The sequence below is a fragment of the Chelon labrosus genome (genome assembly GCF_963514085.1).
Source record: "Chelon labrosus genome assembly, chromosome: 17".
Classification (NCBI taxonomy): domain Eukaryota; kingdom Metazoa; phylum Chordata; class Actinopteri; order Mugiliformes; family Mugilidae; genus Chelon; species Chelon labrosus.
The window spans coordinates 9,770,667-9,791,958 of NC_140350.1; the positions used below are offsets into that span (position 1 = coordinate 9,770,667).

At 41.5% G+C, this 21,292-nt stretch overlaps 2 protein-coding genes across 3 annotated transcripts; one reads left to right on the top strand and one right to left on the bottom strand.

Moving 5' to 3' along the window:
- Positions 1-669: 669 nt before the first annotated feature.
- kptn (kaptin (actin binding protein)) lies at positions 670-12,169 on the bottom strand. Its single transcript, XM_084565088.1, has 12 exons — positions 11,645-12,169; positions 9,652-9,734; positions 9,450-9,534; positions 9,311-9,365; positions 7,255-7,333; positions 5,803-5,876; positions 5,369-5,475; positions 3,200-3,304; positions 3,055-3,118; positions 2,796-2,931; positions 1,860-2,033; positions 670-1,194 (listed from the first exon to the last, which is right to left on the bottom strand). Exons 1-12 carry the CDS (start codon positions 11,844-11,846, stop codon positions 1,030-1,032), a joined length of 1,329 nt encoding a protein of 442 aa, XP_084421214.1. The 5' UTR covers positions 11,847-12,169; the 3' UTR covers positions 670-1,029.
- Positions 12,170-18,606: 6,437 nt separating this feature from the next.
- Positions 18,607-20,815, top strand: crx (cone-rod homeobox; the record flags this gene model as incomplete). Of its 2 annotated transcripts, none has more annotated exons than XM_084565546.1 (3): positions 18,607-18,849; positions 19,757-19,943; positions 20,177-20,815. In XM_084565546.1, the coding sequence occupies exons 1-3, from the start codon at positions 18,746-18,748 to the stop codon at positions 20,813-20,815; spliced, it is 930 nt and encodes a 309-aa protein (XP_084421672.1). In that variant the 5' UTR covers positions 18,607-18,745. The 2 variants fall into 2 exon arrangements, with proteins under 2 accessions (XP_084421672.1, XP_084421673.1); XM_084565547.1 differs by having other exon boundaries at positions 18,607-18,845; positions 19,792-19,943.
- Between the last annotated feature and the right edge of the window lie 477 nt (positions 20,816-21,292).

Below are 21,292 nucleotides of genomic sequence, written 5' to 3' on the forward strand. Positions count from 1 at the left end.
TGATTTAAATGCTCATAGATGTGATGTAGTTTGGAATCTTTAAGAGCAGAGATTTACAAATAACATGATCATTACTTCTTGACTGTAGAGACGTCCGCCTGGCCCTGTGTGTAGAGAATAACGTTGAGGACAGAATTTGTCGTTACAACTGTGATAAGCTGCTGCTTAGGTCATAAAGGCAAGTGCTTATGATGTTGGTACTATTAAAGTATTAATGGGAGCGTTAGAGGTTGTCAATAGTGTGTACTTGGCATTTTCAGCATTTACAAAAAGTCTGTGTTTAATTTGTAACCTACTCTATGGGAAGTGTAAAAAGAAGTGGGTTAAGGTTAGCTCCCTGTGGGACCCCGTTTCTGACCTGGGCTTTACTGGGGTCATGTGAGCTCTCTATGCAAAGTGTTACTATTTTGAGATGCATGACAGAATGAAAGAGTGAAATAATCCCACCAAACTTGTATCTGTCTTGACTTGTAAATAATTGTGAAGTAATAAGAAAAACTATATGGAGGAAAGACTGGCGACCTGTCCAGGGTGTACCCCTGCCTCTCGCCCGATGACAGCTGGGATAGGCTCCAGCAGACCCCCGCGACCCTTAACAGAACTAAGCGGGTATAGAAGATGAATGAATGAATGAATATATGGAGGAAAAAGTACACATGGACAAAAGGAAATATCCAAAAAACAGTGAAGGAATTTATTACCTTTCTGTAAATTATTGTACACTATCATCACTTCAGTCTATAACTATCACATACAGTAACTCCAGTTTAATTGGTTTATTCAGCCAACTTGCACCTTTTTTGAACTATGAATTACATTCAGCATAACAACACAAGGCATAGTGACTCTTTTGTACGGTTAATGTAGGCTATGTTTGATTTTCTAACTGGTGTCTGTCATCATCAGCACATTTAACTCATCAAGAATATAAATACCTGAGAAATCCTTCACGTCGCACCTTTAATTAAAACAAACACTTAACTCTGAGCCACTGGCACTTACCCAAGTAAATAAAGTCTAACAGTTTTGTTAATTTGATGGTGTCAATGTGGTAGACTCCTGTTCATGAGCAGGAGCACTGCTCTTCTCAGTGTTTAGAGCTTTGGCTGCCTCCAGCTCAGTGTTGGCTGTCAACGCTGACACCCTCTGGGAGAGACGCTCAAGGACCAACTCAGCAGTGCTGGTAAGGCTATGCTAAAAAAGATAAGAGAGGTATAAAACAACACCAAAGCAAACGAGATACACAGTGTGTAAGATAGCAGTTGTGTTGTGCTGTGCTGTACTGGTTCTAGATGTGTGAGGGTAACAACGCTGACCTAATGCATTCAATGAGATACTGTTTAAGGGAAAATCATGATAATATTAGCATTTCCAAAAATAAGGTAAAGAGCCAATAAAATCACGTTTGTTTTTTTTTTTTTTCATCCTTTTTCAGCTGGTAATCTATAGAGCCAATTACCTGTGTCTCAGTCCAATGCACTTCTCAAGATTAGAGTGAGTTTAGCAGATGAGCATCTATATATTGTATCCTAATATGTAGACCAACAGCAAAGAGACACCAATCAAGGAGTAAGCTGCTAAATCTGAATATTTTGAGATTTTGAACTGTTAAATTTAAAGATCAGAGCAGTTATATATATATATATACATATATATATAAACACATTACATGTGTATTTTTTCATTACTGAAATTGAGATCTTTAACTGGAAAATATACATAATCAAACATAAGTAAGATATATGAATGAAAACAACTACAAAATAAACATAAAATAACTAAGTTTTAAAAACTTCAAGGCACACAAAGAGCTGTGATTACAATCACTTATCGCTGTCACACTGATAACTGCTACATACCTGTAAGACATGCAGTCCTTTCAGTGTGAGGACAGCCAGATCTCTCAAACCATCTCCAGTTAAGTCTAAATAAATGACAGACAGTAAAGGGCTCTTGAAGCTCCGCCTCCACTGCAGCTGAAACTGTCCGTCTCGTCTGCTGCTTTTTGGCTGGAATTTGTAACAAAGAAGTTCCTGAAGGACAGAGAGGCAGACAATATTATTATCCTCAAGATGTCATCACATAGTTCAGGCATCTGTATAACAAGAATAAAAGACACCAATTGTCGTATTCCATCAGTAACCATCATTCTCACTTGATCTGTACATACTCTGTACTGTTCTAGACCAAAAGCTACAGTCAATTTACACCAGTCAGGCATAACATTATGACCACCTTCCTAATATTGTGTAGGTCTACCTTGTGCCTCAAAAACAGATGTGACTCATCAGAGAATGGACATGGACCTTCTGAGGGTGTCCTGTGGTGTTTGGCACCAGAACAACATTGAATTGTCACAAGATGGTCAATGTTCTTTAAGCCTCCTGTCAGTGGTTTTAATGTTGTGGCTCATCGGTGTGTACTGTTATAATAGCGTGTAGCCCATTTATAGAGCTTTATTGTTGCCCAACAACCATTGAAACACGCAAATAAGCCACACACTTGTACTGATTAGTTTAGTTTAGTTTAGTTTAGTTTATTCAATCTCATAACCTCTGCTGCTGGACACACTAGAGCAATGAATGGACACATTTATAATGTTAATCAATGCTATTAACGACTACAGTTTGCAGCTGTTCTGGAAACACTAAGCTTTTATTTTAGACAGGCGGAGGAAGATGGAAAGTATTGAGAAATGGACTAACACATTGTTGGTTTAGATGTCTTTCTAAAGTTTTGCTGAGATTAAAAAACACAGGCACATCATCCATCCATCAGTAAAGAGGTGGTCTGACCTGTCCGTATGTTCCTAACAGCACCTCCTTCTGTCCGTCAAAATCCAGGTCAATGACCAGAGCACACAGCACTGCATCCCATTGGTCACTCTCTGTAAGACACGCGGCGCAAGACAAACCCCGCTCCTGGACGTCTCTGAGCAAACACAGAGACACATCATCTGCTTTAGTTTAAAAACAACAATGAGCAATTCTAAGTGAAACTGCACAAAATTAAAATGCATTTTCTGAATTGTTTATGAGGTATTCTTGCTCCGACCTGTAGACAACTGCCATCTCTATAGTACTGGCTACCAGGAGGTTGTAGCCTTCCATTTCCACATCTGGAACAGAGAAGAGAGGCTGAGGTTCACTGCAGGTTCACTAAAGGCAGAGTGAAAAGTTACAACAGAATGGTGACATACTCTTTTCTCCGCTTGCCTGGATGGGCTCAGTTTGGCATCTCAGCGGGAACAGCAGCACTGTAGAGATTGGGCTGTCGAACTGGACCCGCCAGCTCTGCATAACCTCTGAATAAAACACACAACAGCCTTAAAACACACTGAAACACTCCTACAGTTCTGTTGTCAGTTAATTACCCACTTGCGGCCGTAGGCCTCTGTCAGCCAGTCAAATTTCATTTTGCATTCATGACTGTATGCAGAGAAGAATTTAATAAAATGTTTTTGCAGAACAATGACTTCACAGTAAAGCTGACTTTTGACATTTTGGTGATTTCTTGGACATTTTATCCTGTTAGACATTAAGTTACATGTAATTAAGGCCAAAAACAAGTTTTGTGAGGTCACAGTGAACTCTGAGCAGAAAACTGAATCAGTTCATCCGTGAGATGTTCACTCCAGGCATTAATGAGATCACGTTTACAAGAATGGGCCAGACAGACAATTTGAAAAAACATAATGACTCCAAATATGAGCTGCACACAAGGCATACAACTTAAAGCAACTACATACACTGATCAGGCATAACATTAAGACCACCTTCCTAATGTTGTATAGGTCTCTCTTGTGCCTCATCTTTCTGATTCATCAGAGAATGGACATGAGCCTTCTGAAGGTCTCCTGTGGAGTCTGGCAACAGAATGTTGTTAGTGGGGGCCTTTGGGCCCTATGGGTTGAGGGGAGGGGCCTCTGTGGATCATCCCACAGATACTTGATCAGTATGGGATCTAGTGAATTTGGAGGCCAGGTCAACACCTTGTGCTGTTCTTCATGTTTTTTTTAGTTGTTCCTAACCCGTTCTTGTGTGTGTGTCTGTGTCAGGCTGCATCCTGCTGGGGATGGCTGCTGCCATCAAGGAGTGTCATTGCTATGGGGTGGGGGTGCCTGGTCTGGTCTAGGCGGGTGGTACATGTCTAAGTAACATCCACACGAATGCAAGGTCCCAGCACAACAGTGTCGCAAGAGGATCGAGATGTTATTTCCTTCACCTGTCAGTGGTCATGCCTGATCGATGTACATGTGATGTAATGCAGGTGGACATCATAAAGTGAATGATGACAAGATTCCATGTAGCTGCTTCCTTCAGTTTCAAGGTCCCAGTAATGTTCATGCTCCCTTACTGACGAATGTTTGCCATGTTACAGGCCTATAGCAAGTGGCTTGACAACTTCAGACACATGTGGCATCCCTGTTGACCATTTGTTTGCATTTATAAAAGTCCAGTTACAAATAGAACCAGATACAGTGTTTCTTTATAAATTGTCTGGACATATTAAATTAGTGATCATACGGAGGTTTGCGCCATTCCCCCTGCTTTGTCAGTTCAAAAGGAAGATATGGTATCACAGAGAAAATCTAATACCTCCATCTCGAAATTACAAATGCAGTAATTCCGACACGGCTCCATGTAATTACAGTCTAAATAATTTGTTGTGACTACAGCAACAGCCCATTTGGTACTGTGCTCTTAGCTTTGTTGCTCCTGAATTAGAGCAGGATAAACGGCGTCTTTATAATTATTTCTTATTTGATATTCTGTCTGGTTAGTCATTCCCACTGTAGTTCTGACCACTTTCAACCTGAGCAGAGGTCCTATTAGACACAGGAAATTAAAACAGTTGAATGGGCCCTTTCAAAACCACAAATAAATTACCTGGCCAAAGACCCAGGTAGGTTCAGGACCCTCTGAGGGAGGTAGAGGAGCTTCTGTATTTCTCAATAATACTTCAGATCTGATGAAAATGAGGGCAGCGCAGTGGTGCATGTTCTCCCTGTGTCTGTGTGGGTTCTCTCTGGATACTCCGGCTTCCTCCCACCATCCAAAGACATGCTCGTTAATTACATTGGTGATTCTAAATTGGCTGTAGGTGTGCATGTGAGTGTGAATGGTTGTCTGTCTCTCTGCGTTAGCCCTGCAATAGACTAGCGACCTGTCCAGGGTGTACCCCGTGTCTCGCCCAGTGACAGCTGGGATAGGCTCCAGCCCCCCGCGACCCTCCAGAGGACAAGTGATTACAGAAAATTAATGAATGAATAAATGAATGATGAAAATGAATCATCAAATAATCATGTGACAAAACTGAATCTCTCTTCATCTCAGTGGGACATTATCCCATGTTTGGATTCCTTTACCTGGTCCAGTCTGGTTGACCAGAGAGAGTCCTACACATCCATTCTGACAGCCAAACGCAGAGAGTCGCCGGCCCCCGGGTATACTCATCATATCCAACCATAACACACTGCATGGAGGGAAAGGAAACACAAACACAGGGGGTTATGGATCATCCATACATTGAACTCAAAATGTGTCGACTATACTTTAACTGACCCGAGTATGCATACTGCTGCCAACGTAACAAAACTTTGTTGCTGAATATAAAAAGAATAGTGCTTTGAAATGTGAGAATAAAGGCAACTCGATTACTCAGGAAAATCACGAGTCTGACTAGCACACAGAAAGAAAGAGCAACACCCAGGTCACTGATCCCTCACCTCACAAAATCAAAACAACAGCCACATACACAGTTACACATCATGCAGAGCTAACGGGACTCAGAATAGCTCACTTGCTGGGAAGTTCTTGCAGTTCAGGGAAGAGCTTCTCCACTGGCTGCTCTTCAAACTGGTGGAGAGAGGCGTTCTGTTGCAGGGACGAGAATCAGGATGAATGACGCTCTGAGATTTGCAAGATGAATAAAAGTACATTTCTCCAACTGATATCCAAAACCTATTACCACAGAATCCATCTTGTACCTTTAATTTAATCAACCAGTCTTCTATTAAACAGAACAATGATTCTTGTTGTAATAAGACGAGTCCTTTAAGTTATATAACAGCAGGGTAAACTAAATCTGCTGACGAAGCTCATGTGATAAGAGAAAACACAATATTTATAAGCTGCTTCACATGTACGATATCTATTACAAGATGCACAAGTAACATTATTCTATGTATTTCTTTTGTGTTAAATCTCCATTCTGCATCTTCATTTAAAAATAAGGCAACCATGATGTTGGATTAATTTTACAAAGCAAATAATTTCATAAAGACATTGATGAACAAACATATTTAAAGGACACACCATGCTGACAGTTTTCCAAGTCTGTCTTAATAATAATAATGATCAGATACCCACAATGCACCAGCATGTACTTACTGTGATCATACCTCCTGTTCATACTGGACATTACAAGATCCCTTTGTGATGTGCTTCCAGTAGGAGCAATGCTAAACAAACTCTACAGTCCTGGTTAACTGCTAACACGAGGCTTCAGTAGTTTGAGTGAGCAGAATCCAAAGTTACAGTCTCTTAAGTCCAAAATTCCCTCTGTGTTTAAACCGAAAGCGTTTCCCCGCTGAGCTGCTATAGAGGTTCAGAAACACAAAGAATGAATATTATAATAAAAAGCTGTAACTCTGGAAGATGTCCACTTGGTTTGGTTTATCAAAAAGGCTGAAGCCTTCTGTTATCTCAAGGCACTTATTAATGTATTTTTAAAGAGAGAGAATTGAAGAATTTGTCCTTATCACTTTCATTAAAAACACATTAAGATTTTATCTGCCCATCCATTCTCTTCATCTTGTCTGGAGTCGTGTCATGGTGGCACCATGGTACTCACTCACGTGTCCTTAGGTGTTCTCAGCTACATGAGATGCTGTACATAATATCCTTAGTATTTGGGCCTCTTACTATTTGGAGAGGCCTAAAAAACAATCACCCAATCAAAGCATTTCAACTGGCTCCATCCAATACAGCAGCGACTGTACTCTGAGCTCCTGCTGGATGAGTGGAGGTCTTTTAAAGGTCAGTATGTTCATATGGGCACTTAATTAGAGTTTTAAGACAGACTAACCCAAGCCATTAAAGTAATTTAAAATAAAGATGAGGTGCTGAGGGGAGAATAAATATAGCTACAAACAAGTACATAGTGTAGATATCATCACAAACACATTCAGTACATAATATAATATAATTCAGATAAGGAAAAGGCAACAGTTGATCCATTGTTTGACCTGACCTCCTTGTACAGGTGAATCCTCTGGTCATGACCACTGAGCAGAAACACCGTCTCGCTGCCTCCTTCACCACACTGCACTCTGACAGAGGGAGAAAGTCTGCTGACATTTACCATCCAGACACAATCACATGTTCAGTCTGATACCATCTGCACTGAAGGTTCTCAGAGACAATGTTCCAGCTTTAAAGACACTCAAATCCATTCGTGAATCCTGCTACAGAAATGGATCAAAAGTTATTGATCCCTCGGTGGAACATTGAGTCTCTGCAGCAGTAACTCGTAATGACTCAGTGCAGCAACTGAACATAAAAATGTCACGATGACAGTTATTAAACATAACAGCAGAAGCAGTGTGTTATAAAGGTAATATGTAAAACTATATTACAATAAGTAATGAGAAGAGTATAATAGAGAATATATTATGAGGATAATACATTAGGAGAATATTTATTTCATATGTATCACTGAGAATTTAGGTCTTTTCTCTTCTCAGAATTTGTAAACCGTTATCCATGGATTTAATTAAATGCCGTTTAGATGACTGCAACTCTAGTTCTCTCTTAAACAATACAACCGGTTTCAAATTCAACTGGTCTATAATGCTGCAGCAAGATTACACACTAAACAATCCACATGGAGTGGAGATGATCAAGCACCTGTTTATGCTTTTAAAGGACCAGAGTGGCGGATTTAGTGACATCTAGTGGTGACTTTGCAGATTGCAACCAAATGAATAGTCATCTCTCAGCTCTCCTATAACAACCTTTATGACAACATAGAAATCAGTCACTTTAGTGGATGTTTACAGATCCCCATCCACAAATCTTTCAATCCTAGATAACAAATTTCTCAGTTCTGTAACTCTGAGTTGCTTTTCTGAAGCAACTTTCATCTTAACTGGACACTACTTTGATGTCTGATCAACTGAAAGATGTGCCACCAAACCCTTAAGTAACAACAAAAAAAAAAATCATTCCTACAAGCCCAAACCTAAAATATCACATCGAGTTGACCCTAACAGATTTAACCTTCACTAATGAAGATGATAAATATCCTGCCTCTTAGATCTGGGTATAAGCAAAAACTGCCCAGTGATAAATACACAAAATGGAGTAGGCAATAACATTTTATTTATTATCTATTCTGGGTCCTGTACTCTTCACCATTTAAGCCAACGAAACTGCCTCTTCGCTGCATTGATGCCAGTTTTCTCTTAGTATATTGTTAAAGATGTTCAATCAGCCAGTGAAAGACTACAAATCTTGCTGCATGCATTTGGCCTGAACGTACCCCATCCACAACATATTTCTGGGGGAAAGTTGATCTGGAGTCGCTCCGTTGAGAACAGACTATGCTCCGGCAAAGATCTGCTGGGCCAATCAAATTGTTTGGGAGGGCTTTATGCAGTGACGGATAGAAGAGTAAACGCAACATAGCCTCAAAAACCTCATACACAGAGTTGATTTTGTTTCTAACAAAGTGTCTGATTGGTTGTAGGGCTATCCAGTTGCATGCAGGGGTTGTTGTTTTACTTTGCATCTGTTCAAAACATACCACATAAAGGAATCCCAATGGTATGTTACCAGACTTATATTCTGAATACCCCACATTTTAGTCTGCCAGGCTAGCATGCACTGCACTGTCTATAATTTACTGATAAGCTGTGGTCTCCACACTTAAGCTTTAGATTTTGTTTACCACTCAAGCCTGTGGTGTGTTACTGATGTCAGCTACAGTACCCAGTGTTACAGTACTACTTAATGTCTTGACATGTTTTTTTTCATATCTAAATGTAAATCTTATTCATCATTACTGGGACAACATTAACCTATCTATGCGCTACTGAGTTTGTGCTTTTTTAACCGCTGTGGGACACACTGCATGTCAAAGTTCACATCCAGTAGAACAGATTGCGATGCATGTGTGCTAGTCTCAAATGATGTTACTCCTGGCAAACAAAACGCACCCCTGCAATCTGAGCTGCAAGGTTAGTTACCATGGCAACCATAGAGCATGCTCGAACTGTCTTTGTGAGGAAGAACAGCAGCAAACTCACTCTGTATGGTAGAGCTGGAATGGCGTGAACTGCAACTCCAGATTCAGGCAGCTCTCTGTTCATAGAAACAAACCAACATCAGCATGTGGAACATGTGTAAGAGCGAACACTATACACACCTGGACACTGCTTCACTTACGTGCAATAGACTCCAGGTTAAACTCTGAGCCGGGCTCATAGTCACAGTAGATATTCAGGAATGGAGTGGCTTTGTCACCAGAGTCCTGCAGGAGATTAGCCACAAGTAACAATGAGTCTTTATATATTTTACAGGTTACTAAAGTATACACATTCAATGTATATTTATATGCAACGTGATGTGAATTTTAATGTGAAAATACCTTTATGAAGGTGATGCCCACCACCAGACCTCTTTTGGGTGGAGACTTGTTGAAGGCATCAATTGATACAATCTCTGCATCAACTGAACAGAGAATTCTATATTAAATCTTTACAGCAACATACTGTGTGTGAAACATATTTTATAGTACCAGCTTATTAAAAACTATGAAGGAATGGTGCTGTTAACGACTAACAGCGGGTAAAAGTCAAATAAACCTGGTGAAATACAACATTACAATCAAAGTTCAAGCAGGGAGAGAACTGATATGTCATTTTAGTGCCAGTAATGATAACAATCAATTTGTTGGGGCCAGATATGATACCTGATCATATCAGTTTTAAAAACGCATAATGTGAAGAAGAACGTATTTATTTTTAGACTAACAAGTTATTGTTATTAGTAATTACTATGACCACAGAAAACTGGAACTGGAAGTAACCATAGTTCATTTGCTTTACTTATTTCTATATGCACAGCGCATATTTGTAGGCAATTAAGTTTTTTTTTTTTACATGTATGTATAATTATATACATTATTACAAGGTATTGCCTCCTGTTTGACAACTATGTATGGATGACAAATGCCACCAGAATAACTCACTAATTGATGGGTATGAAAATGGTAAATGCCTTACTTCACATAATATTTTATCCTTACTTTATACTTCTTTCACTTACAATGAACATGGATGCCATGCATGTGTGAATGGATGATGATTTACTCGGATCCTTGCTGAAGAAAAATCTAGGTCCCAATATTGTGGTGTGATGGTACAAGTAAATCTGCCGCGCTGCCAAATTTACTGATGTTATTAGAAAAAAAAAAAACATATTTAAAGTAATAAAGCAAAAATGATTGTGTAGTGCAGAGTGGTGGCCCTGTGAGTGGCTTGCTAATGTGAATGCTCTTATAATGTGAATAGTATTGGTAAGGATCATTTAAACTACATTCTATGCAGTTGTGTTGACTAATCTATAATAATACAACATACAAAAGCTCAAATTTCCAGATTTTCAGAAATAATGAATTAAAAGTGGCTAATAATTCACAGCAACAACTAAATGTAACTGCAATAAAAGGTTGTGGAGTCAAGATATAATATAATTTCCAAGATTCACAGTATTGGAGCAAACTGTGAAGACCCTAAACTCTGTACCCAAGTACAAAACTGGAGAAAATATACTTTTTCCCTTGGCTGTGTTCCATCGAGGACATTGTACAAATATGTGCATAAGATAAGACAGGACTTTATTTATCACTGTGGGGAAATTAGGGTGTTACAGCGGCAGGGAACAACAGTGCAAGATACAAAAAGACACAAAAAGATAAATGTGTGTGACACCATGCACTGATTTATGTTTTATATTAAATTATTATTACTATTAAAAAGGCTGGTATGACTGATAATTTGTTATAACTAGATCAACAATAATACTATTCAAGGTGGAGTCATTTCCAACTACAGTACTACAATGACCAGGCATAACATTATGACCACCTTCCTAATATTTTGCAGGTCTCCCTTGTGCCTCCAAAACAGTTGTGACTCATCAGAGAATGGACATGGGCCTTCTGAGGGTGTCCTGTGGTGTCTGGCAACACAATCCTGTTAGTGGGGGCCTTTGGGTCCTATGGGTTGAGGGGAGGGGCCTCTGTGGATCATCCCACAGATACTTGATCAGTTTGGGATCTAGTGAATTTGGAGGCCAGGTCAACACCTTGTGCTGTTCTTCATGTTTTTTGAGTTGTTCCTAAACTATTTTTGTGTGTGATCCCTGCTGGGGATGGCTGCTGCCATCAAGGAGTGTCATTGCTATGAGGTGGAGGTGCCTGGTCTGGTCTAGGTGGGTGGTACATGTCTAAGTAACATCCACACGAATGCAATGTTGTGGCTGATCAGTGTATTGACCTCCTCTGGGTCTTACAAGGCTTTGGTGGTCCTCTGTGTACTTTAAGCTGATGGTGCAGTGTTGAGGTTTCCTCTGTGTACCTGGTATGTAGGTGAACTGAACCTCCTTGGCCACAGGTCGGACTTTCTGCTGCAGCTCCTGGTATCTGAAACACACCACCTTCCCTTTGAGAGTGGCCGCTAACAGTTCCTGCTCCCCGGCCTGACACAGCCCGTAGATGTTACTCTGCGACGGGAAGCGGCTGAAACTGTCCTCCACAAAGGGATACGACTCTCGGAACATCCTGGAGGATACAACCAAACCCACAGCTTTTATAAGAAATGTCAAGAATTCAGCCGTTTCATGCTCGTTCAGCGAAAACACAGCTCCTCAGATATATTTACGACGGCGTTAGGTTAGCTTAAATGAGAAAAGGGTTCCCGGCTATTACTTTCAAACAAACTAATTTTGAAGGAATTAAATCTTGCATGTCTCTACTATATCAAAATAGCTTGACTTCAACTGTCCAGAAGCATAACATCCGGGTTTGGCAGGAGTTGCGTTCACGTTTATTGGATATAAAGCTTTTACCGCTTGTTAGCGAGTGGAGAGGAGACGGGGCACTCAAATAATTGGCTGTAAATAAAGAGTCATCCTCTTTATTATGGAGTGAAGTCGGTGTCTATTTTATAAAATGACTTTGCAAAATTTTTAATTATTAGGGTTTCTAATAATGCGGTCTAAATCTCCAAGTTCCCAGATACCATGGAAGGCAGCATGGACCTTTTCTACTTCGTGTTTTATGTTGGTGACAGAATCGACTCATCAAATGCACAGAGCTGCCATCTAGCGGCCTCGTCTGGAATAGCCCAAAGGAAAGCACCACTTTTAACAGGTGTGATGGATTATTATTACCAAAAGCCTCTTGCTGACGATTTCTAGACTGCGTATATTTCTAGTCATTAATTTCTACTAATTTTCTTTTTCATATGTGCTATTATAACAGATGAATATACAGTTAACTATTAGAACAGACTTATGACCAAGTCATGAAAAGGCTGAAAGAGGAAAAATATGACAAACATGATAAAACAGACGATTCTTGGAAATTAAAGTACTGGTGTGAAGGTACTTTAATTTAAAGTGAACGAATTATTACATGCATTTAAATGTGTGCAAACATATTACTGGGTATGTTCAGTTTGTTTTTAATTCACCATAGACACGTTGTACTCATATGAAAGAATGCAAAACCGTATGCACATACAGCATGTTAATTAACGTTCATCCACCAGAGGTCAGTGTAAACTCATTCATCAAGTTGAAGTGACTCCAGATGGGACGGTGCATGTTGCTGCCCTGCTGGTCCTCACACCTGAGGAGATGCAGGAAAGGCAGCTCAAGTCAAAGGCTGCTGAATTTACAGTGATGAGAAGCAACTTTTCTTGCTCAGTCTGCGGTATACAATGGTATCCTCAAACAAAAAGTAATTTCTTTCACACAAAGCAGTCCTGTTATGACAAGAAAAGCTGGCAGCTCGTCTTCCCTGAAAGTCAAATCACTCTCTCAAACAATCTTAGCATCATGTTGTGTTTCCTCACTGGGTTTTCACCATCTCATCCTCATCAAAATCATTGGAATTCATCAGCAATTCAGTGAAATCATAGAGATTGTGTATTTATTAGTGCAGCTTAGCTTGTACTCAGAAAAATATTTAACATTCAGCACTGCGTCATGCAAACTTTATATCATAGGTTCTTGCAATTAAGAAGCTCACTGCTTTTATTTTGTGACTAGTGGAATTTGTGAAGGCCTTAATACTTTAGGAGTAGATGTTAAAAGGCTCACACACAGATCAAAATATCTTCAAATATCTTCAACTTCAAAATGCCAGGTCTTCTGTAATAGATAATACAAGATAGTTCGAAACGTGTTGGACAGTCACAGCAATGCCTTGTCAATAAGAGAGCATTATCATCAACATAAAAGCAGCACCTCACCTGTGGGAATTTTGTCATTACAACAACACGAGCAGCAGCAGCAGCTGCCGCGTTGTTGTAATGACAACCCATTCACCAGGTCATTGGTTAAAGTTCTCGCTCTCAAACCACCTCAACGTTACTGTTACAGTGTCCGGCGTACGTGCGTTGCTGGGGTGAAGCAGACGGAGGCGAGGCCCCCACGGGCTGCTGCTCCATATTGTGGCGGTTCAGAGGTTGGCAGTGCGCTACACCCCCACTTCTCCTAATACCACCTGCTAATCCCTCTGCAGGATTACTGTCCACTGTAATCACTCATCCTCCACATTGACACACCTCACCTCACACCGCAACTCCTGAGTCATTACACTCACACACAAGCGCACCTTGCATAAGAAGTTTATTGTGGCTGTCACCAGTTTTGCCGTCAATGTGTTGTTTATGAGATACATGTCCTTCACTGAGGCTCACAATGACTTGATTTGTTTGGCAACTTTATGCAGAAAGTTCTTTACAGGACAGGAGTAAAAACTGGCAGCACTACCAGCGTTTTATAATTACAATAATAATAATTTAGAAGTAACTGTACTTACTTGATTATATCTGCAATCACATATCTCCCATCTCTTATTGCTGTTATCAATCACTACTATGTAAGGCTACCATATTGTTCTAAAATCCAAATAACGCTTCTGGGAACTCTGTGCCAACCACACATTTGCAGATACAGATCCCACTAATGCTGAAGGTGTGCAGTGAACATGACGAAGATAAGGGAGCTGTTTCAAGAGCTAAGAGAGATAAACAGTTAATGGTTCAAACAAAGGCTTCCCAGACGTTTCAAGATCCAAGGTTGGCAGCGTCAAACGGAGGACAGACAGTAAAAGATAGACACTATTTTTCTGACAGACATTTGTAAGAAAGAGCCAAAAACCTGACTGAAGGCTTGAATAAAAGCACCAGCGCAGACTACAAGAAGAACACCAAATAAGCAAGGATTTTGTACCCTTGAAAATTTTGCTGCACCTCTGTTTGGATCCCGCAAGACCTGCTTTAGGAGTTTGGAAGTTTTATGTTTCATGGACTGATGAAACTAAACTGGAATGTGTGGATCAGCTGTATGTCTGGCAGTGTTACACATACTGAATGGACTCAAGCTGTGATAGAAAGTCATCAGATAATAGTGAGAAACTGACTGTGATACAGTATCATGTTTTGGAAGTTATTAAGGAGGTGGGTTATCAATGTCAAACATACTTTGGGTTAAATAGTTTTGCTTACAGGGCTTTTTGTTGAACATGCACAAAGATGAAGATATATTTCCCGTATCATTAGTACCATTTGTCAGGTTCACATTATGCGCATTAAAATCACTTTAATGTGCATTATTAAAGTGTCTTTAACCATTTACCAGCTCTGCTTTCTGCTACATTTCAGATGGAAAATCAGTTTATGTATAACCCACTGCAAAAAAAAAAAAAAAGCAGCTTTTGCTTGGATCACTGTGCCTCATTTTATCATCTCAGGACTTTTGTGCCTTTATTTAAAAAAAAAATCCAACCTACGCAATAGCCCTGAAAACTAATGTGACACATTTCTGTTGAAAATTGATAAAAACATTGAATAACCTAACTGCAGAAATATGCGCACCAGTGAATTAATATTTGCTTGAAGCTCCTTTAGATTTTATTCCAGCATCCCGTCTATTCAGATCTATACACTGACTTGAGAATATTTCCCCACTCTTCTTCTTTGTCAGATGTTGGGGGCATTTCCTGTGCAGAGCCCTCTTCAGGTCCTCAACAGAGTTTCTGTATCATTCAAGACTGGACTCTGGCTGGGTCTGTCAAAAACATGAAACCTTTGTTGATTTGGCTGTGTGCTTCGGATCATTGTCATGCCCGCTGTTCTCTCTGATCTTTCATTTTCAGCTTTCGAGCAAGCTCCAGACACCTCTGTGCAAAAACTGAATGCTGCTTGGAGCTATATATGATTCCCTCCACCTTCACAGTTCGGACAGAAGAAGAGATGCTGTGACCACAACCATTCACTGTAGGAATGATGTTCTGCTGATGTGCTGCAGACATGCTTTTAGGACACTTAGGACTTGAAAGATTGAACTGCATTGCATGCTACATCATGTGCCCTGCTTTTCTGTCGCAACAGTAGTTGTGCACATTATCAGAAATGAAAACTTTGTGTTTTTGAGGCACAACTCAACACGTGACTGATGACTGTTGGATACAAAGCAGTTTAGACCAACATGACTGTGGAATGTGTTCACCAGAAACTCATAGTTTGTCCGGCTTATAGACCTTCCACGATCTTGCCCCTGATATTTACTCTACTGAGATGAGTTTGAAAGGAAGATATTTATTTTTGACCATCAATGATTTGGCTTTGATTTGCCAGCTAGCAAATAAATACCTGCTGGAAAACACACAAACTACTTAAAGAAAGACGTGAAGACATGTTGGTGACAAGCCCAGACTTCACACAGGTGGCTTTACAGGTGATCAGCTGCACCTTCCTCCCTCAGAGGGCCAGATTCTTTGACACAGGACGTCCAGTGTTAAATCTGGAGGTCATATTGGGTTTATTGTGACTCAGCAGACTGAGGGGTCAGAGGTACGTACCACATCATGGGTGTGACAGCTTATTAGCGCTCTGTCTCTGGCTGTAGCCATTCCCATGAACAATGGAAAGTGATCTAGAATCCACAATATAACTCAATGTTGAATGTGACGCTTGGTTTAGTACACAAACACACACACACACACACACACATACAAACACACACACACACGTGTCCAACTGGTCTGAGTCCTAACTGGGCTGGAGGGTGGAGGGGGGGGGGGGGGCTGGTGGTTGGTTAGTGGCGGTCTGTGCTGAGCTGCTGGTGGCACCTGGTTTGCACAGAGGAGATTATTGCGTCCATGCACGTACACACACCAGGCAGTGTGTGTGTGTCTGTGTGTGTGTGTGTACGCATGGTGAGTGATTGAGGCTGACAGCAGTCTCTGTATTGCTGGCTGGCCCGCAGATTTAGCCGACCTGTTTTAGACACTCTAATCTGGATTAACTGCAGCAGTGTGTCAGTGGGGACGAGCACCAGAGCCTCCCCCACCCTCTGCCCCTTCACCTGCTTTTTTCCTCTCCATCCCTCTCACTTACCGTCCCTCTGTCCACCTGCCCCGCTCCTCTCCCCCTTCCTTCTACCTGTTACATTTCTTACTTCCCAACTTTTCAGCCGTCATTCAGTCTAAAGCACGCACCTCAATCTCTGTTGAGTCTCTAAATAAAAATGCTTGCTTGCATCATTCTCACTACATCTCTGGGAGTCCAGCTTTAAGGGGGAAGGGCAGTCAGGCAGGGATTAAACCGGCTCAGTCCTCTTCCCTACTTCCCTATTTGCTGTTGCTGCTGCAGGACGAGCTGTTCCACTATTAAGAGTTCACTGCGACAGTGTGTGCGTGTGTGTGCAGCATATATGATTGTTTTCATAAAAAAAAAAAAAAAAAAAATTTGCTTTTGGAAAGAACCCACCTCAGTCTGGCCAGTGACTGTGCCCCTCATTTGGATAACATCGCAACACAATTATCTTGTGTCCAAAATGAAAACATGTAATAAAAGTCAACAATAAAAGCTAAAAGTAAAGACCATACTTATTAATGAAAAGCATTTATAATTTAAATCTCAAATACAAAATAGCGATCAGACGTTTGTCAAAGGTGATAGAAGGACCAGCCCATGCACACAGAGTTCCCTCTCAGTTGTTTGTTCTGTATGTCAGACTTACTCCTGAGCAATATTCTGTCAATATTCTGTCAGCACTTTCGTCCACAACACTCAGTGGGACTGCAGGAATCCGTGTCCAACGTGTCCAGTTGCCCAGTAGGTGCAGCATCTGTCTCCTCACTCTGAATCCCGTGTCCACATCTCTTCTTCCTCCCTCGACCACGATTCATTCTGCCATCTTCTCCAGTCTTTTTGGCTTTTTTTTTTTTTGTTTAAGTCACACACCGACACATGTATTTCTTCCACCGTACGACTGCTAGTCCCATCCAGCCTCCTTTCCTGCTCCACCACTGAACGGATTGCTCTGTCTTTCCCCTCTTTATCTGGAGATAAGATACTTACTTTTCAGATAAAGCATATTATGATAAATCAAATGAGCTTTGTCGCTTTTGTGGATCTGGGTGTTTCTGAGCTCGTGTGCGTGAATAAAGTATGCACACATGTGTGCATGCAGCTGTTTTGGAGATAGGTGCAATTTTATGTGTGAACGCATGAACTGCAGGAGGTGTGCAGCAGGTTAATTGATCACAGTTGCGCAGGAGGGGAAAGGGAAGGGACAGAGGGCCCTGAGGGAGGGCAAGACGAGAAAAACTGTTGTGTTTTATTGAAGACCTACATCAGAATTTCTATAATAGAATTATGTTTCCAGTTTAAATTGGCTGTAAAGGTAAAAACTGAATATTTCAAAAGATATTCAATCAAACTCAACATTTTCTTATAGCATATATACTGTGAGAACTTTGTATTACTTGTTGTTTTTTTAGATTTATATTATTTACATATGAACCTCTGTCTGTATGTAACTGACATGAGGAAGGATTATTTACATCAGAGGTTATAATCAGAAAAATACACAACCATGACTACAATAAACTGTAAAGTAACCTACACTTGGTTACATTATGTAGCCTGTTGCTGTGGTTTACTTTGTCTACGTGCGTGAGTGAGTGTGTGCGTGCTTGCCTGTGTGTGTGCGTGTGTGTGTGTGTGTGTGTGTGTGTGTGTGTGCGTGTGTGTGAGGGAGGGAGGGAGGGGTTTGCAGGAGCCACTTGCTCCCTCTAATTAGCAGCGTGTGCCGGTAAAGAAACTCAGTGGAGCAACCTCTACAAGGCGCAAAGGCATCCGGGTGTCACTTCACTTGTGCGATGTCTTTGACTGTGTGAAATCAGACTTGGAGAAGCAGTCCGGATATCCAGTGCGCTCTCCGGCGTGTTCTGCTGCGGACAGTCGGCTAAGGCTGAAAGTGTAGTAAAAGAAAAAGAAAAAAACAACAACTTGTGAACTTCGGCGAGCCCCGCTGCTCTTGGATCGCGGGTTGGATCGGACGCACCGACTTGTTGCCCCAGCTGAGATCCGAGGGGCCCACGGCTGCTGTGTTGCGTGTCCGACCTACAAGACAGTGACGGGACTTAACAGCCTGCTGTAATGATGATGTCCTACATAAAGCAACCCCATTACACCATGAATGGGTTAAATTTGCCTGGTCCCGGAATGGACGTGCTTCACACAACCGTTGCTTATCCACGTAAGTATAAACTTTATTTTTCCCAATGCGTTTTATAGAATAAACTTTTATGTTCAGTTTATTATTATTATTACTTTGTAATACTTAATTCACGATAGATTCATGTTGCCCTTGCACTTTATCGCGTCAAATCCAAAAACAAATGGTGCGTAAAATCGCGCAGGCTGGTGCGTAAAGCTGTAACCAAACATACAAGAACGAAAACATGACTCAAAGAGGATAAACATTTTGTTCTACAGCAGTCAGTGCTTTGATAAAAAGACTTAGGCATCAATGTCGCGGTGGTAAATAGAGTATATTTACCTTAATGCATATTTACGGCTGTTAACGCTGATTTGAGCCAAAGAATATTTGAGTATTTCAGCGTAGCTGTCGTATTTAGGGATGATTTCATGAAAGGTTCATTGTTTATTGTCCACGCTATACTGCTGTTGTAGATATGCCGTCTTAGGACGTTTTGTTAACAAATGTATTTAGTTCATTTTGAAATTAAATGTAGATGATCTAGGCTGAGTTCAGCGTCTGTCACAAATCTGACTTTTTTCTTTTTTTACACTGAATACTACAATCCGTGACTACATGTAATAATCCTTCACTATACATTTGAGTGTGTGAACTGTGGGGACGGACTGATATGACTTTAGAAAATGCAGCTGAATAAATAAAATGTAATTGTTTATTTGTCTCTAAGTAAACTAAACTCTTATAAGAGCTGGTTGCTATTATAATAATTTGTTGTAATATGTAATATAATAGGTCTCAATGCTAGTGGCGCAAAGATCACAAGTTTCTATTCATATTTATAGTTGTTATCACCCTCACAAAAATAGCTGGAAAACATGGACTCTCCTGTTCATTTTCTAAGTGCATCATTTAGACACAGTTTCATATCGTCTCTCTGTGGCGGCCAGCATGATAATCTCCTCTGTGTCCCCTGGGTTTGCAGCCACTCCCCGGAAGCAGCGCAGGGAGCGCACCACCTTCACCAGGACACAGCTGGACATCCTGGAGGCCCTGTTCTCCAAGACTCGCTACCCAGACATCTTCATGAGGGAGGAGGTGGCCCTCAAGATCAACCTGCCTGAGTCACGTGTGCAGGTACTGCAGAAGTAGGCTACAGACAAGATGGAGGCAGTTCTGTTTAGTCTTTATTGGTGCTCATGCTGAGGCAAGGCTTTTTAAGAACTTTAAAGGAAGTAAAAGTCCTCCACAGGAGTAAAACAGCACACTTTTACATCGCCTTACCTAAGTTACACTTGCTTTTCTCACATCTGTAACAGGCACCTCTGATTATTGACTTGTCGTGACACTTTTTTCGTTTGTATCTTCAGGTTTGGTTTAAAAACCGCCGAGCTAAGTGCCGCCAGCAGCAGCAGCAGAGCAGCGGCCAGTCCAAACCCCGCCCCCCCAAGAAGAAAGCCTCACCAGTGCAGGAACCCAGCGCCCCCGATCCTGTTGCTAACCCGTCTGGCTCTTACAGCCCCTCCTCAGCTCAGTCGGGCCCCAGCCTGGCTCCAAGCTCCAGCACTGGAAACACTGCTGTATCCATCTGGAGCCCAGCCATCTCACCCCTGCCTGACCCCCTGGCCTCCTCTTCAGCACCCTGCATGCAGCGTCCCTCACCTTACCCCATGAGCTACGGCCAGCCATCAGCCTACACCCAGGGTTACGCCAGCACCACCTCCTATTTCACCGGCCTGGACTGCAGTGCCTACCTGTCTCCCATGCACTCGCAGCTGTCGGGCACCGGGGGCGCTCTCAGCCCCATCACTGTACCCTCTATGGGGGGCTCTCTGAGCCAGTCCCCAGCATCCCTGTCTTCGCAGGGCTACAGCACTGCCTCCTCCCTGGGCTTCACCTCTGTTGACTGCCTGGACTACAAGGACCAGCAGGCCTGGAAACTGGGCTTCACCACAATGGACTGCCTGGACCACAAGGACCAAAACTCCTGGAAGTTCCAGGTCCTCTAAAAAGCGAGGAAGAGCGGCACTCGTGTGTGTCAACATGTCAGTGAGTCCCTTGTGAGGTAGTGTGAAGATATCCTGCCAGATGACTTGTTATCGATGAGTCTCAGTTTCTCGTTTTGGAAGATTTTGTTTTTATTTTCTAAGAGCGACCTCTGTAGTAACGCATTTTATTTAAAGTATTCTGGTGAAGAAGGGACCAGTGACTGTCATCGATGCTGCCTGACTGCAAATCATGTCTGTTGTCTTCATGCTATGTTAAATAAGAGAACAAACGCCTTCAAAGAGTTTGTAGGGAAAGACTGGAGTCCTACCTATGGAAACACACACACACACACACACACGCACCTGCACACACACAAACACAGACACACACTTCTTTTTTCTTTTTAAATTGTCATAGAATGAACGGAGAGCTGTTGTGACACACAGGATCTCTGAAGTCCTCTAGGTCACCGCCTCCTCCAGGGTTACATTGTTTTA